The 23,834-nt window shown below is 44.2% G+C and overlaps 1 protein-coding gene across 1 annotated transcript in view; it reads right to left on the reverse strand.

Annotated features, from left to right (window-relative positions):
* The window catches only part of MAN2A1 (mannosidase alpha class 2A member 1), a 215,037-nt gene extending 191,740 nt beyond the window's left edge, over positions 1 to 23,297 (reverse strand). Inside the window, exon 1 of the mRNA XM_077462300.1 lies at positions 22,869 to 23,297. Coding sequence (XP_077318426.1) covers positions 22,869 to 23,003 — 135 coding nt within the window. The 5' untranslated portion in view covers positions 23,004 to 23,297. The remainder of the gene's footprint in view (positions 1 to 22,868) is intronic.
* Between the last annotated feature and the right edge of the window lie 537 nt (positions 23,298 to 23,834).

The raw sequence follows: 23,834 nt of genomic DNA on the forward strand, positions 1-23,834 counted from the left end.
GTCGTGCTGCGTGTCTCCACTGGTCCCCGCTGTGTCCTGCAAACTGTGCATTTCCCAGAACACAAATGGGGGGGGGGGGGCCCCCATCTGCAGCTAGCTTGTCCCGGAAGTGGGTGCAGATACCTGGATTATCCAGGTATCTGCACCCCCCTTCCCCCCTGAAAGGTGCCGATTGTGTGAGGGATCAGATGAGTGGAACTTCCACTTCAGGGTGGAGGGCCGCTTTAACCACCTCAATACAGTGCGCTTACACTCCCTTCCTGCCCAGACCAATTTTCAGCTTTGAGCGCTCTCAGTTTGAATGACAATTACTCAGTCATGCAACACTGTACCCAAATGAAACTCACGTCTTTTTTTCACACAAATAGAGCTTTCTTTTGGCGGTATTTAATCACTAGTGGGGTTTTTTTGTGCGATAAATAAAAAATGCTCTCTGTTTCTGTCATAAAATTTTGCCAATTAGTAATTTTTCTTCATAAATTTTGGCCAAAATTTATACTGCTACATATCTTTGGTAAAAATAACCCAGATTAGTGTATATTATTTGGTCTTTGTGAAAGTTATGCAGGCCATACACGGTCGAATTTCGAACAAATTTTCTTTTCAAAATCAGAAAATTCGTTTTTTTTGTGATCTGATGATGCCACCATTGATTTTCGAAATTCGGCCGACCAAGCCCTCAATTTCACCTCATGTTGCTACAGAAAATAATTTTCTTGGCTGGGAATCTTCTTTTCTCTCCGTAAATTCTCTTTTATATCTGTACATTTTCTTTTCTTATTACGTTTCTCGCACGATTCTCCCATCATTGATTAGAAAATCGTTCGTTTTTTTAAAAATTTCCAACATGTCCGATTCCTCAAATTTTATTTCCGCACGAAAATCGGCTGTTGCAGCAGCCCACTAATGGTGCGAAATTCATACGAAAATTCTTAGATACGATTTTCGAAAGAAAATTCTTTCGAAATTCGAACCGTGTATGGCCGGCATTAGTCTACAAACTAATCACTGAAAACTGATCACATCAGGTAAATCTCATTTCTTGAGACACTAACAAGTCATGAAAGTAAAAATACCCCCCAAATGACCCCTTTTTAGAAAGCAGACATTCCAAAGTATTAAGTAAGTAGCATGGCGAGTATTTTTAACCGCTTCCTGACTGCCTCGCGCTGATATACGTCGGCAGAAGGGCACGTACAGGCAGAATCATGTACCTGTACGTTGCCCTTTCAGAGGCGGCGGGGGATGGGCTGGTGACAGGTACTTGGTTACTCGGACAGACTGTGACAGGTACTCTTTATGATGGGGGGGGGGGCAATCAGTGTGTTGGTGTACACTGTAGGCAGTAATGAGATGTTACCGCAATCTCCTCCTCACACATGATCGGTGTGTGAGGAGAACCAGGTAACATCTAGTTAGCGTGGTTTGTTGACATTTAGTGATCGGTTGTGAAAGGAATCACAGTCGATCACGTTGTAAACAGCCGCCGGCCAATGGCTTTTTACCACCATTGGTGATGAGCAGTGTTCTCGGGAACATGTCGCCACTGATGCGCCGTGCAAAGTGGGGCGGTACCACCTGTGATCGGCTGCGACTTCATCACGACTTCATCGTGGCCGATCACGTGGTAAACAGCCGAATGTCATGACGTCATGACGCCCTCCCAGAACGAGAGCCGCGCCGCCTGCCCATCATATGACGGGCGGCAAGCGTTTAAAGTAGAAGGGCAAAACTCCCCCCCCCCCATTATGGATAGAGTAAGGGATCGTTATTTTATTTTTTCGCCATCTGTATCCCATTGCAGAGATTTCCCTTCACTTCCTGTCCCATAGCGAAACAGGAAGTCAGAGAGAGAATGCCTGAAAATGAAGGGAATTCCTTAGGGACCCCCAAGTCACCAGAACTAGTGTGCCCATTGGAATATTTCCTCTATTACTCTTCTGGGGATAACCCAAAATTTGGGATTTTGTTTTCCTTTAATTTTCGAAAATAGTGAAGACAAATAGAGTATGCTATGCATACTAGAGCTGCCACGACGAGTCGACGTAATCGATTACGCCGACTACAAAAATACATCGACGTGCGTGCAGGGCGTCGATGCGTCACAGTGCTCCGTATCTCCCGCTCTCCTCTGTGCCGCTGTCCCCCTCTCTTCTCCCCCTCCGTGCCACCGTCCCTAGGGGTGCAGCGGATCGTCAGATCCATGATCCGAACGGGTCACCCCGCTCGGATCGGCACCTGCCGTGATCCGCGGAGCGCTCTGCGGTCTCAGCCTTAGGAGAGGCCGCGGCTTCGGCCTAGCTCTGAAGCGGCGGCCATCTTTCTAAACCCAGGCGTTTACAATGTGATCGCTCCGACGGGACGATCACTTGTAAACAAACCGGTGTCATGACATGACGCCCGTTTCTCTCTCCCCTCTCTGTACTGATCTGTGCAGTGGAGGGGAGAGGTCAGATGGAAGCTGCCAGCCAATGCAATACAATACTCTGCAATACAATACTCTCAAGGTTATCCAAAGGATTAATTAGCTAATCAAAAAAAAAAACACTAGATTCATAAAAAATAAATTAAAAAAAAATAAATCGGATAGTCGTTGACTAATCGAAGAAATAATCGATAGATTAGTCGACAGACAAATTAATCGTTAGTTGCAGCTCTAATGCATACTAGCTCATTATGCCTTTGTTTTGCATGTTCTTTTTTTTTTGTTTTGTGCGTTTACAACCACTTTAAATTGTTTCTTACTATGTTTTCCTGTCTCCTTGCAACATCCTCAGTGTGCTTCTGAACTTTATTTTTTTTAAAACAGAGTTGTGTGTCACTTTAATCATTCAACAGTTGACAATGACCATATAGAGGGCTTTAATAAACAACTGCACAGCACAGCCTGTAGTGAACCTGCATGCTTTAAAACATACAAGGCTGAATAATAAAAAGGTCAAGAACAGGGTGCTATAATTCACAGCAACCATGGGAAAAAAAATAAAAAAAATAATCACATATCACTGTAAACTCTGTAGAAAATTAAAAAATACTGATAAAAAAAAAAAAAAAAAAAAAAGGTAGATTATTGTACACAAGAAACAGATAAAAGAAAAAAAAAAAAAAACACTCACATTACCACCCGATACAATGTGTGTAGCATCAAGATCTGTTAAAAATTATTCTTTTTTTCATACGCAAGGGCCGGCTTACAGTTCACAGTTCTGTATGTGTGTTTATGACGTGTGGCCAACAAATACATAAAGTTTAAATTAATGAAAATTCATTTTTTATTATGAACATTTGACCTAAAAGGGGAAGAAAAAAAAAAAAAATCTTATTTTGCCCCATTCACATGGAAAGAATGTAGGAATATAACAATTTCACTGGATGAATAATTATGTGATTGTTTTTTTTTTTTTTGAATTGTTGGGCAGATTTAAAAATGTGAATCCTGGCAAATTTGTGGGAAACACGCGCTACACGTTTTTCTTAAGCTTCTCCATTGAAATCTAGTGAACCGAAAAAAAAAATCACCGTTTAGTGTTTAAAAAAAGTCTGAGACCCATTCCAAAAACACAGAGGCACAAAAATGCATTGATGTGAACACGTTACATAGGAAACTATGTTAAGAAAAAGGTTCTACATTTCTGCAAAATGCATGAACACACACATTGGTGTGAATAGAGCCTTAAACTCTTTTGAAGCCAGGATAATAGCATTTCCAGAAGAAGGTCAATAACTGTAGTTTACATATTTTCATGTCACAGTCTTTTTTTTTTCCTTTGTAAATATGTTGGAACAATATAAATGAAAAAAACTATTAAAAATGGTATTGGTTTTTTGCTATGTCTATACTCTGCACTCGTTTTAATAGGACCAGCAACGTTCACCACAGTAGGTTTTCAGAAAGGAAAACCGAAAGAAACTACCTACTTTCAAGGAAAGCTGTTGTACCACAAACAGTTGATTGCGGTTTACTGTAGCTAGCTAAAACCTGCAAGTATGCAGCAGGAGAACGGGCCAGATAACCATCTCTGGGAGGAAATCACACATACCTTACATGTGCACAATTGCTCCTAAATCCCTCTTTTCCTGGGATACCCATTATGAAGAATACAGCTTGCATGCACCTGCTCTGGGTCTGTAGACAGGCTCCCTGTCATTAGGTAAACGCTTGCAAAAACGTACAAGGATTTGCAGAGGTAATGGCATGTTTACATTGTGTAATACTATTTACATACTGTAAAAAGTACGTCATGCCCCCCCCCCCCCCCCAAATATTTATATTGTAACAATAAAAAAAAAGTTGGGTTAAAAGTAGGTTTCCTACAGGTTATGAGAAAAGAAAGATAAGAAAAAAAGATGCTGAAGAAAATAGCAGATAATCTTATGAGTGATTGGATGGCCCGAGACACAAATCCAAGCCTGCCCTACACTGTTTTCTAGAGTCAAGGCAACAACATGGCAGTACAAAGGATAATGGAGAACTAAGCACATTTTCTAAGAAATCAAAGCATTTATACACAATGAAATTTAAAGTTCATCATTACCTTCACTGCAGTGCTAAACAAATTGTTATTCTTTTTTTTTTTTTTTTTTTTTAAATACTACTACAACACACTGATTTTGTCACTATCCTGCCTTATGCAGGCCATACATGGTCGAATTTCAAACTAATTTTCAAAATCAGAAAGTTTGTTTTGTGATCCGATGATGCCACCATTGATTTTTGAAATTCGGCCGACCAAGCTTTCAATTTCACCTCATGTTGCTACAGAAAAGAATTTTCGTAGCCGGGAATCTTCTTTTCCCTCCGTAAAGTTTCTTTTCTTATTAAATTTCTCGCACGATTCTCCCATCATTGATTAGAAAATAGTTTGTTTTTCAAAAAATTTCCAACATGTCCGATTCCTCAAATTTGATTTCTGTACAAAAATCGGCTGTTGCTGCAGCCCACTAATGGTGCAAAATTCGTATGAAAATTCTTAGATACGATTGTCGAAAGAAAAATCTTTTTGAAATTTGAACCATGTATGGCCGGCATTAAAGGAGAAGTCCAGCCTGGGCTCGTTAGGCTGGGCAATTCGGTCAGAAATCCACTCTCTGCTGACATCTCTGGAATCAGTCCAGGCAGCGCACCACCCCGACTTCGGAAGTCTGGATCCGCCAGGTGCCTAGACTGCCTGCAGTCTCAGCGAGCAGATGAGAGCCTAAGGCTGCTCCCCACCCCTCCACAGCTCATCGCTCCAATGAGTGTGGAGGAGCAGAGCAGGAGAGCTGCTGATTGACAGTCAGCAGCTCTCCTCTCGGGGAGCCGAGAGCACCGAGCCATCAGCAGTGTTCGATGGCTCGGTTCTCAGTGCAGAGACGCCAGGGGACAGATGCTACATCTACCCAAGTATGATTATGGGGTAAAAAGCAAAACCCATACTTCTCCTTTAACTGCAAGGAGATACACTTCAAGAGAAACCAAACCTATTACCTCAATTTGAATACATGTTTGTGAAACTGATCTATGCAGAAAGCAAAAGGAAGCAATAGATGAAGAGGTAAAGCCTCAATAACGGAAGTAGATAGAAAACATCTGCAGATGTGTGCCTTTATATGCAGCCATAGTGGATTTCTGGCACACAGGAGATTACTGAACGTATCCAAGCAAAATTAATCTGGCAAGCCACTGCTCACATAGCAGCAGGAAACTAGAAGCTTAACACTTTAAAGCTAGATACACATTTGTGCATTGCGGGAGAGTGCACAAATTCAAGCATCCCTTTTTTCAGGTGTGCAATGGAGTCATTGGTTCCTAATGGCACCTTAAAGTGGAGTTCCACCCCCCCCCCCTCCAAAAAAAAAAATTTATTAATGTGCTTAAAAAATTTTTTTGGGGAGAAATTTGTTTTTTTTATTCACTTCTAAATAGCTGGTGCTAGTCTGCCTCCTTCGGCACCTGGGCTCCTGACGTCACTTCCCTCAGCACAGGAAGGGAGATCGCCGCCCCCCCCCCTTGTCAATCATCTGGGACACATGACCGGTCCCAGATGATTGCGTGGCCAGTGACGGCGTGCGACTCACACATGTACAGTGGGTGCTCAGCTGTGAAGCCACAGCTGGGCACCCACAGTTGAAATGCTAGCACCGCCAAGTGTGGGGGGGGGGGGGGGTAGTGGGGCTTCAATCCCCCACATCGCTGGACCCTGGGATAGGCAAGTGTCCGATCATTAAAAGTCAGCAGTTGCAGTATTTGTAGCTGCTGACTTAAAAAACATTAAGTGGGAACCCCACTTTAATGCACCTTGCTAATGCACAAAGGGTCATGCACTACTTGTGCGCAATTTTCATGCATAGGGCAGACCACTGAAATTAATAGGCTGCTCCAAATGCAATGTGCACACACAAACACACCTGAATAAGTGTGAATTGAGCCCAAGGCTGGTAATGCATTCAATTTCCCTTCAGATCTACTAAAATCGTATAATATGGGGAGGTCAAACCTAAGCACTTTCAATTTGAATGCAATCAGGCAGGCCCTTGCACTACATAAAAAAGGTAAATCTAAAGAACATTGAATAAGAAAAAAATTGTATAATGTATGGCCAGCTTAACAGGTGTACATTAAATAGGATTAGGACATTTGTTAAATTAAAGTTTGACAGCCCCCTTTACAGTCAGTAAACATACAGCATGGATTATTTACTAACGCAATAGTGCAGGGCTTAAAGCGGAAGAATCTTTAAAGTCTATGAAAATGTAAGAAAACATTCAGCAAGATCTGCCAACTCACAACAGATGTTCACATGTCACATTTCTATGTAGTGTCACACTCCTATACTCAGTTATGGGTTTGAAAACAGTGGAGGCCAACTGATTGTCTACAGACACGAGAAAACATTCTTCCAATCAGTCAAGGGAAGGTTTCAACATCGTCACACCTTATTTGACCACAACAGAAATTTGTCGTTGATTAGTCACTTGAACATCCATTGGCCCACACATCACAAAATAACAGCAACAGCCAACTAGTTTTGCCCCCACCCTCTTTCTACAGGCAAGGCATAGTGTAGAAGCATTTTTGGAATGAGATATTTTATTAGACAGACCTTTAAAAAAAAAAAAAACAAAAAAAAAAAAAAACAGCACATGCACCACCAGCCTCCACGTAAACCCTGATGACCCCCCCCCCCCCCTTTGCAACGGTCCCGGTGCCCTTCCCCCCAAAGTCTGGGACACTTCCCACTAATCCCAGTGGCATGGAATTATACCCCCTGCTGAACTCGACCCATTCAAGTGAATAGTGCTGCTCTGCAAGCGCCCCACAACTACATGCAATGCACATGGTTATGGCTTGCTAGTGCAAAGCTGAAGGGGTTAAAGCAGGTGGTCCCGGGGCAATATGACACCTCCTTACTGCCTATCAAATGATATATGAAGAGCAAACTGAATGCCAATTGCTCTTCAGAGACCTAAGCAAGCCCTAATTATTTTTTTACATTTTTTAAACAGTTTTTAGAATTGCTTTATTGACTTTTTTTCACATGTTAAACAGCTGTTTGGCTTTGGTGAAACATCAGGGCTCTAAACAGACCCATGATAGCTCACTTGTGACATAGGTACACCACGTGGCATCAGGTTTGTGAAAACATACGTGTTAGCAGATGCGTGGGGTTGCCATTATATAATGACACTGCTGTGTGTCTAATAAAAAGGTCAGAGTGTGCGTGTGTTTCAGGAAAGTCACACTTTTGTGCACATTCCTATCATGCAAAAGGTACGAAACTAGCCTCATATTGGGCTCACATCAGGGTGCTGCAATATGGCCGCAGTGTGATTGTATGTGGTTTTAGGTGCGCTCCCATTGAATTCCATTAGGCAGTATGTTTTCTGAAAGCACATCAAATATGTGGCAGGCAGAAATTCGATGTACTTTCATGAAAACACATGTCCTAAAAAGAATTCATTAGTAGCGTATCATAAACCGCATGTAAATGGATCATACAATTACACCACTATTAGGGCCCTTTCACATGAGTGGACTGATTGAGTCAATCAGCTTTTCAGGCAGACCCAATTGGCTCTCCGTTCTCTATTGAGAGACAGGTGTAAACAGAAATGCACCCGTCTACACCTGATGACAACCAATCCGATACACTAAAAACAGACGGATGGGAACCACAATCTGTCTTGTGGATCGGATTGGATGGTCCGCTTACATTCGCCCACCCATAGAAGAGAACAGGCAGTGTCTGCTCTGGATAAGCGGGGGATCAATGGACAGATTCTTTACTGAGTGGGCAGACTCCTGGCAGAGCCCAACCTGTGAAAAAGGGGCCTTAGGAATAAGAAAGGAGTGAATAGATGGGGGTCTAGTTAGTAAGAGTACATGAAGTACCCGAATAAATAAATGGAGTACAAAGAGAGTGCTAAGGCTGCATTATAGGGATAGGACAGGTAGTAGAGGAATACAATGGGATGGAAAGGGTGCCAGACATATGGGAGTGTGGAATGACCAGAGCTGAGGGGGGTTCTGCAGGGGCATGTGTAGTGCAGATTTATGGGCAATAGAGCAGATAGGAGAAAAAAAAAAAGGATGAAGTTAACAGGGGAAAAAAAAAAGTTCAAGAGGGTCACTGCTAACTTACTGCACTATTGCGAAGGGAAGGTAGAGAGAGGCGCCGACCACTGGAGAAGAGGAGCAGATTAAGTGAGACAGAGGAAGTAGTAAGAAGGTGAAGCACATTGTGCATATGAGGGAGAATAACAGGCTGTCCTGTCAGAAAGGAGAAGTGGCAGAATCCCCATGTGTGTCCCTTGCTCCCCCCTCCTCACAGATTAAGAGCGCCTGGGGCAGGCTCTTCACTGAGCATCCATGCTATCCTCCTGGCCGTCTTGGGGCCCCTCCCACAGCGGCAGAATGCCAGGGCCCTGTCGCAAGTGCGACCCAATGTAATTTAAACACAATGCACTAGTGTGTGCCTCCATTAGCAGTTGGCAGCAGCCCCAAGCTTGTGTACACCACAGGTGCATCCAGCACCTTTAAGTGGTACTTCTGCTAGTCAAATTAAACTCCAATACTAATCTGAAGCTTTTCTTAACTGCTGCTGGAAAAGTTAGCACAGCAGTTCTACAAAGAACGTGTCCTTGCCCAGCCCATTGTGGATTTCAGCAAGGCAAATAAAATCAGCCCTGCATTTGTTTCCCCTACAGATTAAAACAGACTTGTAATGCTTGCCACAAACCGTCAGCTTTTGCCAACTGGATATAGTAAACTTTACTGCATTTTACTTTAAGCGTTAAAAGAAGTGTGTATTCTATAAAACAAAGAATATTACAAATAAAATAAAATAAAAAAAAGGGGGGGGGGGGGGCTGCTTTAGCTGATCGCCTTCTAAACATGCTAGTTACCTGACTGGAAGAAGAATACAATGAACATAAGCACAAATAGTCAAGGCTGGAAGTCCTGAACACTGGGAGCTGCAATAAAAGACTAATGGAGCCAAGCAAGGAGGCAAAGGTACAATGGAAGTAGGAAACCAGGTAGGAGACAAGTGACTGCTACTAGCAGAGACAAACTGGGAAAATGCTCCTTTTAGCAATTTTTTGCCAGCTTTTAGCAACAGGAGCAGTCAGCTTTTTTTTCCTGCTGGCAAATCCCTCCCAAAAATGCAAAAAACCCACACAAACATGTTATATACTTACCTGCTCTGTGCAGTTGTTTTTCACAGAGCAGCCTAGATCCGTCTCCTCCTCTCAGGTCCCATGTCAACACTCCTACCTCCTCCCTCCTGCTGGATGCCCCCACAGCAAGCAGCTTGCTGTGGGGGCACCCAAGCAAGCTCGTTCCCGACACACGGCCCTGTATGTCCATTTACACATGGAACTATGGCTCGGCCCCACCCCCTCTGTCTCCTGACTGGCTCACTTGGCTGTGATCAAAAGCAGCCAAAAGCCAATCAGGAGTGTGAGTCCCCAGAGAGGCAAGGCTCTCCTGGATATCGCTGGATCAATGGGCTCAAGTAAGGTTTAGGGGAGGCTGCTGCACAAAACAAGTTTTACCTCTGTGCATAGAAAACTCTGTGCCTTTACAACCACTTTAAGTGTGCATGGAGCCCGAGTCACTATGGACTTGGCACTAGAGAGACTAGGCTTAGGAGAAAAAAAAAAAAAAAAAAGAGAGACAAAGTAATAAAAGTAAGCACCTGCAGCTGAACTTTGCACACCACAGAAAAGAAAACTGCAGCAATTTACATTTCATGCAGAGAAACCCAGTGGATTTTTGACTTGCAGTCATATAATCCCCTGGGCCTCACCGTGGAATGGGATATTAACTGCTATATAGACAATAGATGAATTTCATGTGGTCGGTATGGCTCATAATGGCTCTGAGCCGTCAGACTCCTAGGACCCATTATTTCAAAATCTTTCTCTGGTTCTTCCTTTTGTCTCCCTAACCATTAGTTGCTGTTTACACCATATTACAGCCCTTATCGCTTATCCCAGGCTGGTTTACTTGGAAAATATTTAAAATAATTTTTAAATAGTGTAGAAAGCCATCATGTGCAATAGGGATGGTGCAAGACCTCTATATGCAGTTTTTTTTTGGGCCGTATAGCAGTATATGAGGTCCTTGTATATCCGTTTTAGACACGGGATATTTTAGGACCTTTCATGGTCTTTTTAAAATTGTTTCACTAATCAAGTAATTTTGTGTATAAAGAATTCATTGAAATTTTTATTTTTATCTTTTATGTAAAAGGTTTTATTTTATTTAGCTTTTATGCATTAGATACAAGTCAATTACACATAGACACTTTTTTTTTTAAATCTATTTGTAATAATGAAAACATTCTGTGAAATGAATGACATGGCACAGGAAGAGGCTTGAAGGGCATATCCGGTGTCTCTCCTGCCCGATTAGAGTATATATTGTGTGGTGTGTGACGTCTGGGAGGAGCCTCTGGTCCCAGATCATGCCTCTTACGGGGAAACGTGTCGGGTGGAGCAGCGTTCCTTAGACATCACGAGCAGCTTGTTGGCAAGTTCCACGGCTGTGTTACCTATGGAATTTTCACCGCTTTCTTAAAAGTGTAGCGCCAGTACTCCTAACAAGCACGTGCTATATGTTTAGAATTTAGTTTTTGCTCAAAACTGTACTGAGTTTTTGGACTAATTGTGCTAAATTGTACTTTGACATCAGTTTGGTTGAGCTGTATAGAAGTTCTGCCTGGTCATAGGTGGGGTTGTACACCTGTGGGAGGCTATAGAACACAGTCTGGATGAACGCATTGGGTACCAATCTCTATCTCGGAACCAGTCAGTGGGCATGTTTGTCTCACTGCGTAATCCGGGAAGGGGTACTTAACCTCCCTGGCGGTATGATTAGTTCTGGTTTTAGGTGCTGAAAGCGGTAAAATTATTTTGCATGGAAATTTGGCGTTTTATATTGTAGTCCTGTAATTCTTAGGAATAACGCTCTTACATCTGTTCAAACCAGAGTCTAGCAGACATCACGGGTATGATAAAGTTTATAATAGAATAATAAAAATTATTCAATAATGTAATCAAATCCAAAAACACTGAAATTTGCTCATTTGCAGAATTGTCGCTGTCATTAGATTTAGTGTTTGATAAAGGAATTTCCCCACAAATCGCTATCGCTCAATCCTGCAAGTGATTATAATTTATTATCGCTGTTTTCTAGTTGGTCTAAAATCACTTTTAACATAAAGGGACACTTTTTGGTTGCTATGGACAATCTCCAAATTCCAGGCAGAAAAAAACAGCATTTATAATATAAAAGTGCATGCAGGGCACTGCACAGACCACTAGGGACAAAGGATGTGTAATTTTTTTTATACAGTACTGTAATCTGTAAGATTACAGTACTGTGCGTTTTGTGTGTTTTTACTTTTTTGAATTTGGCGCCGATTTCCGCTCCCGTGCGCCGTAACGTCGCAGGGAACGGAGCTTGGCGGCACATCACTGGATCCAGGGGACAAGGTAAGTAACTTCTCCCTGTGTCCTCCCTGTATCCAGCGATGTGATCCCGAGTCTGGCTCGGGTTTACCGCTCGTGGTACTAAAATCCCAATCCGAGACAGACTCGGGATTACCGCTAGGGAGGTTAAGGGGCTGAAGTCAAGTGGTTCTGGGTTCCGGTCCAGAAGTTGTTGCTGACTTCGTGGTCCTGGTCCTACTGACCTGCCCCCAGGGGCCCTCGTGGCCTGGGGTGCGGATCCATCCGTTTCCGAGCCTCGGAACTGACAGGAGGATTCTAAGGTGTTCTGGTGCCGTCTCAGGTTTGGAGAGGTCCAGCAACTCTGCACGCAACCAAGGGAGGACTCTTCAGTAAGAGAGCCACACACATGGCTGGCTGCTCGGTAAGAGCCTGGAAGCTGAGCTGCCATGGACATCGATTGAATCCACAATTCTTACAGTATCACCAGACCGGCTGAAAGATTCTGGTACAGTAAGAAAAGTTCCTACTTCTACCCTTCCAGTTGTAACCAAGTGTCCAACTAAGTCTGTGTGAGAGACTTTGAATGCTAGAATTACCTGTTGGCTGCTAAACCCAAACTTAAGGATTTATCAAACAGTTAAAGAGTCCAGTTGCGAGCGGCTGTTCCTTGGATTGTGTACATAGTGAGAGAGACTTATATTGAAGTCAGCAGTTCCAAGCACCTGAGCTAAACTCCACCCCGATACCCTCTATTCCCAACTTAGAGTTTGTTCAACCGTTTTATGCAAAATAAAAATCCTCACAAGGAATTCAAGTGTTGGTTTCTACAGTTACTAGGTTATCAACCCTGGGAACCCCTAGACAAGGACAACGAGTACGAGCTGGAGGAGGAAATCGGTAAGCCCAGAAAAATTCAGCCGCTCCTTCGGGGGTTAGTGCTACATATTTTAATACATTTTGTATGAAGTACTATACCATGAAGTATTTTCCTTAGATCAGGGCCCTACAAACCCCAGGCACCAGGTCGCCAATGCGACCAAAAATCGCAACCTGGCGCCTAAGCTGCCACCAGCCCACTCACTATTGATGCCCCAGACATGCAGCAGCAATAACACGGACTGCCGTCCTCCTCCCTCCTCCACACTCAGCGGCGCTGCGCTAAAAGTGTGTGAAACTGACAATCAACGGAGAGAGGAGGATCTGTCAGATTTCATCCTGATGTCGGGGTGGGCGGGACCCAGCCGCTATCAAACACCAGCCAATGCGATACACGTAGCGGCCCGCCCCTTTTCTTAAGCAGCCCAATCGTTGGCTGGTGTTTCATAGCTGCTGAGTCCCGCCCACCCGGCCGGGCCCCGCCCACCCCGACATCAAGCTCAAATCTGACATATCCGCCTCTCTGTTACTTGCCAGTTTCACACCCCGGCTGGGTCCCGCCCATTCCGACATTAAGCTCAATTCTGACAGCTCCTCTGTTACATTTCAGTAACAGAGTGCTCTGTGTGAAACCTGCCAGCGCCAACCAGTACCATCTGCCAGTGCCACCGCCAACCAGTGCCAACCAGCGCCACCTGCCACCGCCAACCAGCGCCACCGCCAACCAGTGCCACCTGCCACCGCCAAGCAGTACCACCTGCCATTGTCACCACCAGTGCCACCTGCTAGTGACAACCAGTGCCACCGCCAAACAATACCACCTGCAACCAACCAGTGGCCCCTGCCAGCGCCAACCAGTGCCACCACCAATCAGTGCCACCTGCCAGTGTCACCACCAGTGCCACCTGCCAGTGCCAACCAGTGCCACCGCCAGCTAATACAACCTGCAACCAACCAGTGCCACCTGCCACCACCAACCAGTGTCACCTGCCAGTGACAATCAGTGCCACCTGCCAGTGCCACCTGCCAGTGTCGAGTGTCACCGCCAAACAGTGCCACCTGCCACCGCCAATCAGTGCCACTGCCAATCAGTGCCACCTGCCACCGCTAATCAGTGCCACCTGCTAGTGCCAACCAGTGCCACTGCCAATCAATACCACCTGCAACCACCAACCAGTGCCACCTGCCACCACCCAGTGCCACCGCCAATCAGTGCCACCTGCCACCAGTTCAACCTGCCACCACCTGCCAGTGCCACCTGCCACTGCCAATCAGTGCCACCTGCCAACACCACCCAGTGCCACCGCCAATCAGTGCCATCTGCCAGTGACAACTAGTGCCACAGCCAACCAGGGCCACCTGCCATCACCAACCAGGGCCACTTCCAAACCAGTGCAACCGCCAGTGCCACCTGCCAGTTCCAAACCAGTGTCACCTGCCAGTGCCATCTGGCAGTTCCATGTGCCTGCCAGTGGCAACCAGTGCCACCTGCCAGTTCCATCTGTTGCCAGCCTTACTCTTTCTGGTCAGCCCATAACCCTGATGTAACAGCGTTTCAATGGAGTTATTGACTGGGTGCTCCATTGTGAGTTAGGGATAGGGGGTGAAAATGAGTGCCGTTACCCTGGGAGCTGACAATCCATACCACTCTAAAAAATAAAAAAAAATTTAAAAAAAAAATTAAAAAACTGGCTCCTAAATTCAAAGCAAATTTGTCAAATCCTGCCTTAGATGATCCAGATACAGATGATTTGTATCCAAATGGTTCCACTGAGGAGTAGGTGTGTGTGTGTGGATAGATAGCTAGATACATACACACAGCATTTTCAAAATATATTAACAGGTTAATCCAACATTTCTCAACCAGGATTGAGCAATACAGAATTGACCTTCCACTTAGACTGAGCACACAATTTAAAAAAGTCCTAATCTTGATAAAACCTTTATAAACTGCACTTGCATACAAAATCTACACAGCCGTTTTATATGATTCTTTATATGCAAATGCAATATATAAAGTTTTTATCTGAACTAAAAGAAGTCGTTCTTTACCATGTTCAGTGCACCCTGTTCTCCTCCTGTATTTTATAGGAAAACGCAAACACTATATTCACTGGTGGCAAGCAAGGCAGTTTGAGCATTTTTCTTTTCTTCCCTGAACCAACCCAAAAACCATCACACAGCTCTCGTGATAATGTCAATAGTACAGTACAGATGGAAGCAGAAGTGTTATGACACTTGATCAAAAATAAATTAAAAAAGCACGGCACAAGGCATGGCAATCAAGTGCAACACAAGACAAAACTTCCAATTTCCCAACCCAAAAGCAGTAACAGTGTTAGAAAATGCATTCAAACATGCGTTTTTAGGCCATCTAATTTGTGCCAGCAGTGGAGCCAAGCCTAACAACGGCATACAAAGCTTAGTACTCTGTCCTAAAGAAGGCCATTCTCTCAAAAGCATGTCCTGAAACATGGGACGGAAAAACATCACATAGTTACTTAAATGTTACTAGCAGAAACAGGAAATGCAAGAGCAGCAACAATTTTAAGGCCCATACACAGGTGGAAAAGTCAGTCGTGTGAACACAAAACCAATCGGACTTTTGTACAAAGTACAAACACGTTATGCTCAGAACCAATGCAAAAGATCAGACAAAGTCCGATGGTTTTCTGTACATACGATCAGACTTTGCTCCATCAGACGTTGCCGGAAAGTTTGTCCGTTCACACAGTCAACAAAAGTCCGATGAAAACCAAAAAAGTTTGTCCGATGGAGCTTACACACGGTCCGATGTTGCCTTAAAACAGCTAATTTGCATGTTTGTTGTCAAAAAGTCTGATCGTGTGTATGGGCCTAAAGTCCGATGGCAAACCTTGGCAGCGCAGATGTTTTGGAACTACATTTCCCATGATGCTCAACTACACTGCAGAGTGCATGAGCATCATGGGAAATACAGACAAAAAAATAAATAAATACTACTGACTGATAGATTGGGGAAAGGGGTGTGGCTCAAAAGTTATCTGGGGTTTAACCATCGCCATTCGCCCCTTTAATAACCATTAAGGCAAACGGAGAGGGTCTGGCAGTCTGCACATATTGTGTATGATCAGCAAAAAGGCAATTCACATGGGGACTGTCATTAATAACCTCCCTGAAAATGCTTACTGGCTGTTATGCCAACCCTGGCTTCAATACTGTTAGATTCATCTACCCAGAATATTAGAATTTCCTGTCTGCATAATTTTGTGTTAGTGAATTAAAGGAGGTTGATTCACTAAGAGCAAACAGATTGTTCACTTCACAAGGAATTTTCACTTGGCTTAATAAATGTGGCCACTAACAGCCAGGTAACTAGCACTTTCAGAATGAGAAGTCCGTCTCTGAACAAAAAGGTTTCTTTCCATAAAAAGAAAAAATATGGCGGTTACTATTATTGACCTGTTGCAAAACAATACTAGCTGTCTGGTTGTCTTTGGCTAATACTTAGCAAACAACCAACCAGAAATACGTAAGCAGCAAGAGAAATAAGTGACGTCAGAACGTGTGATCTTGTACTCAGAAAACAAGACAGGCAACCAGCAGCTTTACAAGAAAAGTTCAATAATAGAAGCCGGCAAATGTTCCACAGTACAGGTTTCCTTTAAGGCCCAGTTCACACCAGAACGCATTGCAGGAAAGGAGCGTTCTGGTTGCATTTTTGCACCATGCTCAAAACACATGCCTTAGCGATCTGCTGTCACAGACTCTGCACCCCTACATTGAGTTTCGTGCGATGGCTGCAATTCCCATCCAGGTGTGCAATCCTTCTGGGAGCAGAGATGGATCCTCCAGTCAGTAGCTGGGACTTCAGAAGGGGAAGGGGAAGGGGAAGTGAGCTGCTCAGGGCGACCAGGCTGTTTTTGCTGTACACTTTGCAGCCTTTAGTTCTAGCGAGTGTGCCATTCACTTAATGGTCTTGTGTGGTCATACACTGGAAGATCGGTCCTCAATCGCAGAAGGTGAGGCATGTCGCAGCAAGTTTTGATACCTGGATGAATTATACTTTAGAAGCTTTTGTAACACTATCATTGTGAAGATACTGTATTTATTTTGAAAACCATTTTCACTTCAGCTCTTTTGGATATTATGTTGTAATATCTTCTATAAAATTATAATTATATATATTTTTTTTCTTCAAAACTGTGCTGGGGATTTGTACTGACTGATAATCATAAGCTGCAGATGCTGCAAACACAAACTACTTTTACTATGTTCTGGTGCTATTTGCAGCCCATTCAAATAAATGGGCTGCAAATTAGACTGCGCAAGGAATCGCACAGGAACATGTACCGTGTTCTTGTGCGATTTGTGTGTGAAACGGCCCCAAGACCAATTCTACATAAGAAGACCTAGCAGATGCAATAAACTGTTATTGCTGAGATAATCAGGGTCCTAAGTCCAGACAATTTTATTGCTGATCATTACTACATCTGACAATTTCAGCAAGTCTCAATGCAATTTTTTTTTTGTTTTTTTTTTTACTCACGAAAACAGATTTAGTGTTCAGAAAACCTATTTGGAGTTGTATGTGATTATTGTTAGCTTTAATTCAATTGGTCATACTACACTGTGGACCCATTGCCTTTATGTAAGCATAAGTTGGCCTGTACAGACAGGGCTGTCTAGTGGGTGTCAGTGTGAAGAATGTGCTGAGTTGGAGTATGAAGAAAACAGACCCGTTCTCCTGTGATAACATGCATGTCCGAGTTGTTGTCAGGGGCAGAGACCACACAACCTTTTCATCATCCGAGGACAGAGCAGTCAGTGAACCCAAGTGGTCAAATGCTGCTGCCAAGTGTCCTGTGAGAAGAGGGGAGAGATAGAGAAGCACTGCTGCAGTCAGGCACAGTGCTGGATTCAGTATTTTGGGGAGGGGGGCAGCTGACATGGAAAGATTTTTTACCTTCATACAATAAATGCATTACGGTAAAAACCTTTCAGCTTTACAATCACTAACATAAAAGTACATGTTTTTGCCACACACCAAGCAAAGCAATCACCCATAGCTGTGAATCAATCTCCTACTACCTACAAAACAAACAGCTCTTCTGTTAATATTAACCTTTCTGTAGCCCTATACTGTTCCTGCTGAACTGTGCTAGATCATTTCCTATTTGCTGACTGCAAGCAAAAGAGTTTAGTATTACACGGATGGGCGTCACAAATGTGCATGGTGTGATAGATTTTCAAACAATAAGTAGCAATAGAGCAACTTTTAACAGGAAAATCGTTCCACACTTGCAAAAATGTAGTTTGTCCTGAACAAGCTAGTAAGTATATCACATAACTCCCTCAGAAAGCAGAGGATTCATTAACAGGCCTCGGGTATGAAAGGACGGGTTCTTTCACAGGCAGCAGACAAGAAAAGTAAGATACTATCATATACTAAAAAAAAAAAAAAAAAAAAACAACATGCCAAACATGAAACTACCCGTTGGATTTTCATGCTGATATCCAGGAAATACACCAAAAGTTCCCATGCAGTTCCCCCAACCCCCAAGGGGTAAATGCTAGGAGTAGAGCAATAAGGTGTAATACAAGTGGTAGTAAACAACATGTTATACTTACCTACTCTGTGCAGTGGATTTGCACAAAGCAGCCCAGATGCTTTTCTCCGGCCCCTTGCTTGTGCTCCTGGCCCCTCCCTCCTGTTGAGTGCCCCCACAGCAAGCAGCTTGCTATGGGGGCACACAAGCCAGGTCACAGCTCCCTGTGTCTATTCAGAAACAGGGGCTGCAGCCCAGCCCCGCCCCTCTCTCTTCTAATTGACTGACAGCAGCGGTGCCAATGGTGCCGCTGCTGTGTCTCAGCCAGCCAATCAGGATGAAGAGTCTCGGACAGGCAAAACACTCGTGGACATTGCTGGACCGAGATGGGGCACCGGTAAGTATTAGGGGTGCTGAAGAGCGGCTGTTCCACACAGAAGGCTTATCTTAAGATATATATAAAAAAAAAAAAAAAAACCCTTCTGACTTTTCTCCCTCTTGCAGGTTTAAAGAGGCTGTATTTTCTTCATTTACTACAGCTTTAACTTCCTCACTTAAGCACACATTAGGCACTTTTTCCTCTACACTCCGATTTGTGGGCAGGCACTCACCGTCCTCATGTAAAGAACAGAGCTATAAGACCTGCATTGTACTTGATGACATCAGAGTGCAGCTTGCCTTCAAATGCTCAGTGTCCACTATTATATCCAAAGACATTACATTGGAAGTACATTCATCTCTTTCTACAGACTACGTTTTCCATTTATGTCAACAGAGCTACAAGGAACACTATAGTATAAATGATTAGGTACCAACAAGCAGTTCATGCCAGAACTAAATTAACAGGAAACACGAAAACATATCAATAAACAACAAACTATTATATGCTTACTTCACCTAGAACAGGTACAAACCGATGCCAAACTTTCCACTTCTGAAACATAATATTTGTCAATTGTGAAGCTCTATTATGCCTGGGCGTATTAAATAAGATGGTGCAAAAGGATTAGGGTGATATACAATGTGCAGTTCTATAGAAAAGAAACCAAGAACACCTCAAATGAATTTATCAGAAATAGACAGGAGACGGCCAGATACTGCACAGCGTGTTCTGCTTTGTTACGTAAGCCTGACTCGAATACAATGATGAAGATTGTGCTAGCAGTAAACAATACAGTTGAGGTAGATTGTTATTCTAATAAAACTCCAATTACTAAAAACTTAACATCCTCTGTCCGTTCCGTCACAGCTACATTACACGTGCAATCAGTGGTGAACGTAACATGGCAATTTTTCAATTACAATGTCTTCTGTAATCCCTAAATTCACCTCTAGGGCTCTCTGACAGCAGTCTGCACACAAGAACACATTTGTACTGGTGTACTTAGTGAAAGGCTGTGCAGTGTGTAGTTACAACACATCACACGGTTTACTTTAATAAAGTGTCACAAAATGACACTTTATTTAGCTATACGATGTAGTGTGTTGTGTTATTGTGGTAGCATGCTGGATGACAAGCTGTGCTGCTTAGACATGCATGCTGCATTTTCAGAGTCTGTTCACCTCAGGAGCTTGCATTACAAGGAAGCCGTGCCGATGTGCTGAAAACAGCATGTTGCACCATTTACCTGTTTGGCGGTGTGGGTAGCCTTGCTCAATGTATAGAGTCTAGACAAACGCATCTGATGTGAATGAGTCCACCATCACACATGTATGGCGTGGACGGAGACCATAGAAAGCAGTTGTACCCTTACATTGAGCCTCCATTGATCTATGCAGCTCAACAGATGTGAACGAGCCATAAAATGGGACCGGAAGAAAACAAATTTGTACATTGGGGGAATTTACTAAAACTGGAGCAGCTGTAACCAATCAGCTTCCAGCGTCAGCTTTTTCAGGTAAAGCGGAACTAAACCCATCTATGCTTTACAGCCATGGAAGATGCCATCTAAGACTGTTTTATCTGCAGTTGCCATGGTGGTGCACATGTGATCAGCTCGGACACCAGCCATTTGATGGCTTGAAGCGTGCTCGAGAGTACAGGCAACTGTGACAGCTATCATTCACGGCACGACTTCAAAGTAACAGTTTTGAGAAACTTAAACCAATGGGTTTTATCCCACTTCATATAAATCTTAAAAAAAAAAAAAAAAAAAAAGTATCAAAAAACTGGAGTAGCTGTACATGTCAACCAATCAGCTTCATTAATTTTCAAAGCTGGCCAGACACGGATTGAAATTCAGCTGGTTTAGCAGGGACCTGACAAATCAAAATGTGCATGGCAGACCCCCTGCGACAGGAGTCGGTCCTGTGATCACTATCCGTCCAACTAATACATTGAAACATTATCCTTGATCAGCAGCTGCAGATCAGTGTCCTTATTTTGGAGGGTGTTCATCCACTATTTTGATTCACTAGAGAGGGAACGTAAAAGAATTGTGCTGGAATGGCAGAAATTAGCTTCTTTCACCTAAATGCAATGGGGTGAATTTACTAAGACTGGTGCAGATGTGCTTAGTGACCAGCTCCAGCTAAAAAGGCACAGCTAACACACACACACACACACACACACACACACACGCCCTCCATCTCTGCTGTACTTACTGTACCGCCACACAGAGCTGGACGCTCACCCAGATATATTGCAGGCTAGTGTGAACTGGCCTGGAGTGGTAATATATATTCTTTCATGTACCCTATTAATGGCTGTGACTGCAAATCACATCCCTGTCCAAAAGTATGAGCTCCCGACATTCCCTGTGCTGAGATCTAAATGGCCAGGGCTGTCCAAGCTCAGTTACAATGTATGTATCATCATTGGAGATCACACCAAGTATAATGTATCCTGGCATTGTTGATCATGCTTAGTTCAATGTATGTGTAGCCTGTCAGTGGAGATCACACTTAGCATCATGTACATGTAGCCTGTCAGTATAGATAACACTTAGTACAGTGTATATGAATCCTGTTAATATAGACCACTCACTGTAGATAATACTTAGATGGGCATGTATCCTGTCAGTACAGAGGGGTATGTATCCTGTCAGAGCACACTTGGCACACTGTTGATGACACATAGTACAATATATGAGAACATGTCAGTGTAGATGACACTTACTTAGTATTAAGTATGGTGCGAGTATAGAGCACACAATGTAGATGACACTTAGTATAGAAGTGTACATATGGTGGTGTCAGTACAGAAGTGGATGTATAGGTGGTGGTGTCAGTACAGAAGTGGATGTATGGATGGTGGTGTCAGTACAGAAGTGGATGTATGGATGGTGGTGTCAGTACAGAAGTGGATGTATGGATGGTGGTGTCAGTACAGAAGTGGATGTATGGATGGTGGTGTCAGTACAGAAGTGGATGTATGGATGGTGGTGTCAGTACAGAAGTGGATGTATGGATGGTGGTGTCAGTACAGAAGTGGATGTATGGATGGTGGTGTCAGTACAGAAGTGGATGTATGGATGGTGGTGTCAGTACAGAAGTGGATGTATGGATGGTGGTGTCAGTACAGAAGTGGATGTATGGATGGTGGTGTCAGTACAGAAGTGGATGTATGGATGGTGGTGTCAGTACAGAAGTGGATGTATGGATGGTGGTGTCAGTACAGAAGTGGATGTATGGATGGTGGTGTCAGTACAGAAGTGGATGTATGGATGGTGGTGTCAGTACAGAAGTGGATGTATGGATGGTGGTGTCAGTACAGAAGTGGATGTATGGATGGTGGTGTCAGTACAGAAGTGGATGTATGGGTGGTGGTGTCAGTACAGAAGTGGATGTATGGATGGTGGTGTCAGTACAGAAGTGGATGTATGGATGGTGGTGTCAGTACAGAAGTGGATGTATGGATGGTGGTGTCAGTACAGAAGTGGATGTATGGATGGTGGTGTCAGTACAGAAGTGGATGTATGGATGGTGGTGTCAGTACAGAAGTGGATGTATGATGGTGGTGTCAGTACAGAAGTGTATAGATGGTGGCAGTACAGAAGTGTATAGATGGTGTCAGTACAGAAGTGTATAGATGGTGTCAGTACAGAAGTGTATAGATGGTGTCAGTATAGAAGTGTATAGATGGGTGTCAGTACAGAAGTGTATAGATGGTGTCAGTATAGAAGTGTATAGATGGTGTCAGTACAGAAGTGTATAGATGGTGTCAGTACAGAAGTGTATAGATGGTGTCAGTATAGAAGTGTATAGATGGTGTCAGTACACAAGTGTATAGATGGTGTCAGTATAGAAGTGTATAGATGGTGTCAGTATAGAAGTGTATAGATGGTATCAGTATAGAAGTGTATAGATGGTGTCAGTATAGAAGTGTATAGATGGTGTCAGTACACAAGTGTATATAGTGTGTAGGTCAGGCAGGAAGTGTCGCTGCCCCAGCAGTGGCCCCCTAGTGCCGGCTATACATACATTGTGGTGAACAGATCAGGAGAGTTTGTATGTGAGAAGTGAGGGAAAGTTGCGCTCGTGCCCCCGGGGAGGGTGGTAGGGGGGTGAGTGCCCCCTCGGTCTCACCTTGGGGAAGGCTCCCTCTCTCCGGGGGTCCCGGGGTTGGTCGAACTGTCCTCTGTCCAGCATGAGGTATAGGGAGAAGATGACCACACAGAACACAGCACTGCCCAGCACGGTGATTTGGCGGCTCAGCTTCATAGTGACGGCGGGGAGAAGCTCCCTGTCAGCCCTCCAGCACAGCCCCTCCGCTTCTCTCTCCGTCCGGTCCCGCTCCGCCCGCTCTCACATGCTCCGGCTCCACAGGTCACACTACAGTGACAGCGCAAACTTTCCCCTCCATAGAGCAGGCGGACGGGCAGCGCTCCGTACACCGCTGTAAACACACCACCCTCAGTCAGTCAGCTCACGTCCCGCGTCCACACAGCCCGCTTCCCCCGGCCGGCGCTCCGCTACTCAGCGACTGAGTGTATCCAGCGAGGGAGGCGGGGCCTGCTAGGGACGCGTCATTCCTTCCCCCCAGCCGGGCTGTGAGTGAGGGCGCACACGTCACCAGGCTTGTCGGGCGCACGGACACGCCCCCCTGCGAGTTTTGGGGTCGGCGAGTGTTTTTGCGGGCGGAGGAGGGGAACATACCACTGACTGGGGTGCAGGGGGGACAGGGACCTGACACACGTGCTGTATAAGGAGGAGCTGACATGACACTTAGAATGAGGAGGAATCTTCTACTACTGCACAGGGGGAGATTTACTAAAGCTGGAGAGTGCGGAATCTGGTGCGGCTCTACATGGCAGCCAATAAGCTTCTAGCTTCAGCTTGTTCGGTTATACTTTCACAAAAAAACTAGCAGCTGATTGGTTTCTATGCAGAGCTGCACCAGATTCTACACCCTCCAGTTTTAGTAAATCAGCCTCGCTGTGCTGGAGGAGTGGAAGGAATGTGGAGGAATCACAAGACAATTCCACCCATATGTTTCATTTTAAGACATTACTCCAGTGGTCCAATCATTAATGAGGTCGGATCAATGGTGGT

The sequence above is a fragment of the Lithobates pipiens genome, unplaced genomic scaffold, assembly GCF_037356315.1.
Source record: "Lithobates pipiens isolate NorthernLeopardFrog02 unplaced genomic scaffold, aLitPip1_a1.2 Scaffold_3, whole genome shotgun sequence".
Taxonomy (NCBI): Eukaryota; Metazoa; Chordata; class Amphibia; order Anura; family Ranidae; genus Lithobates; species Lithobates pipiens.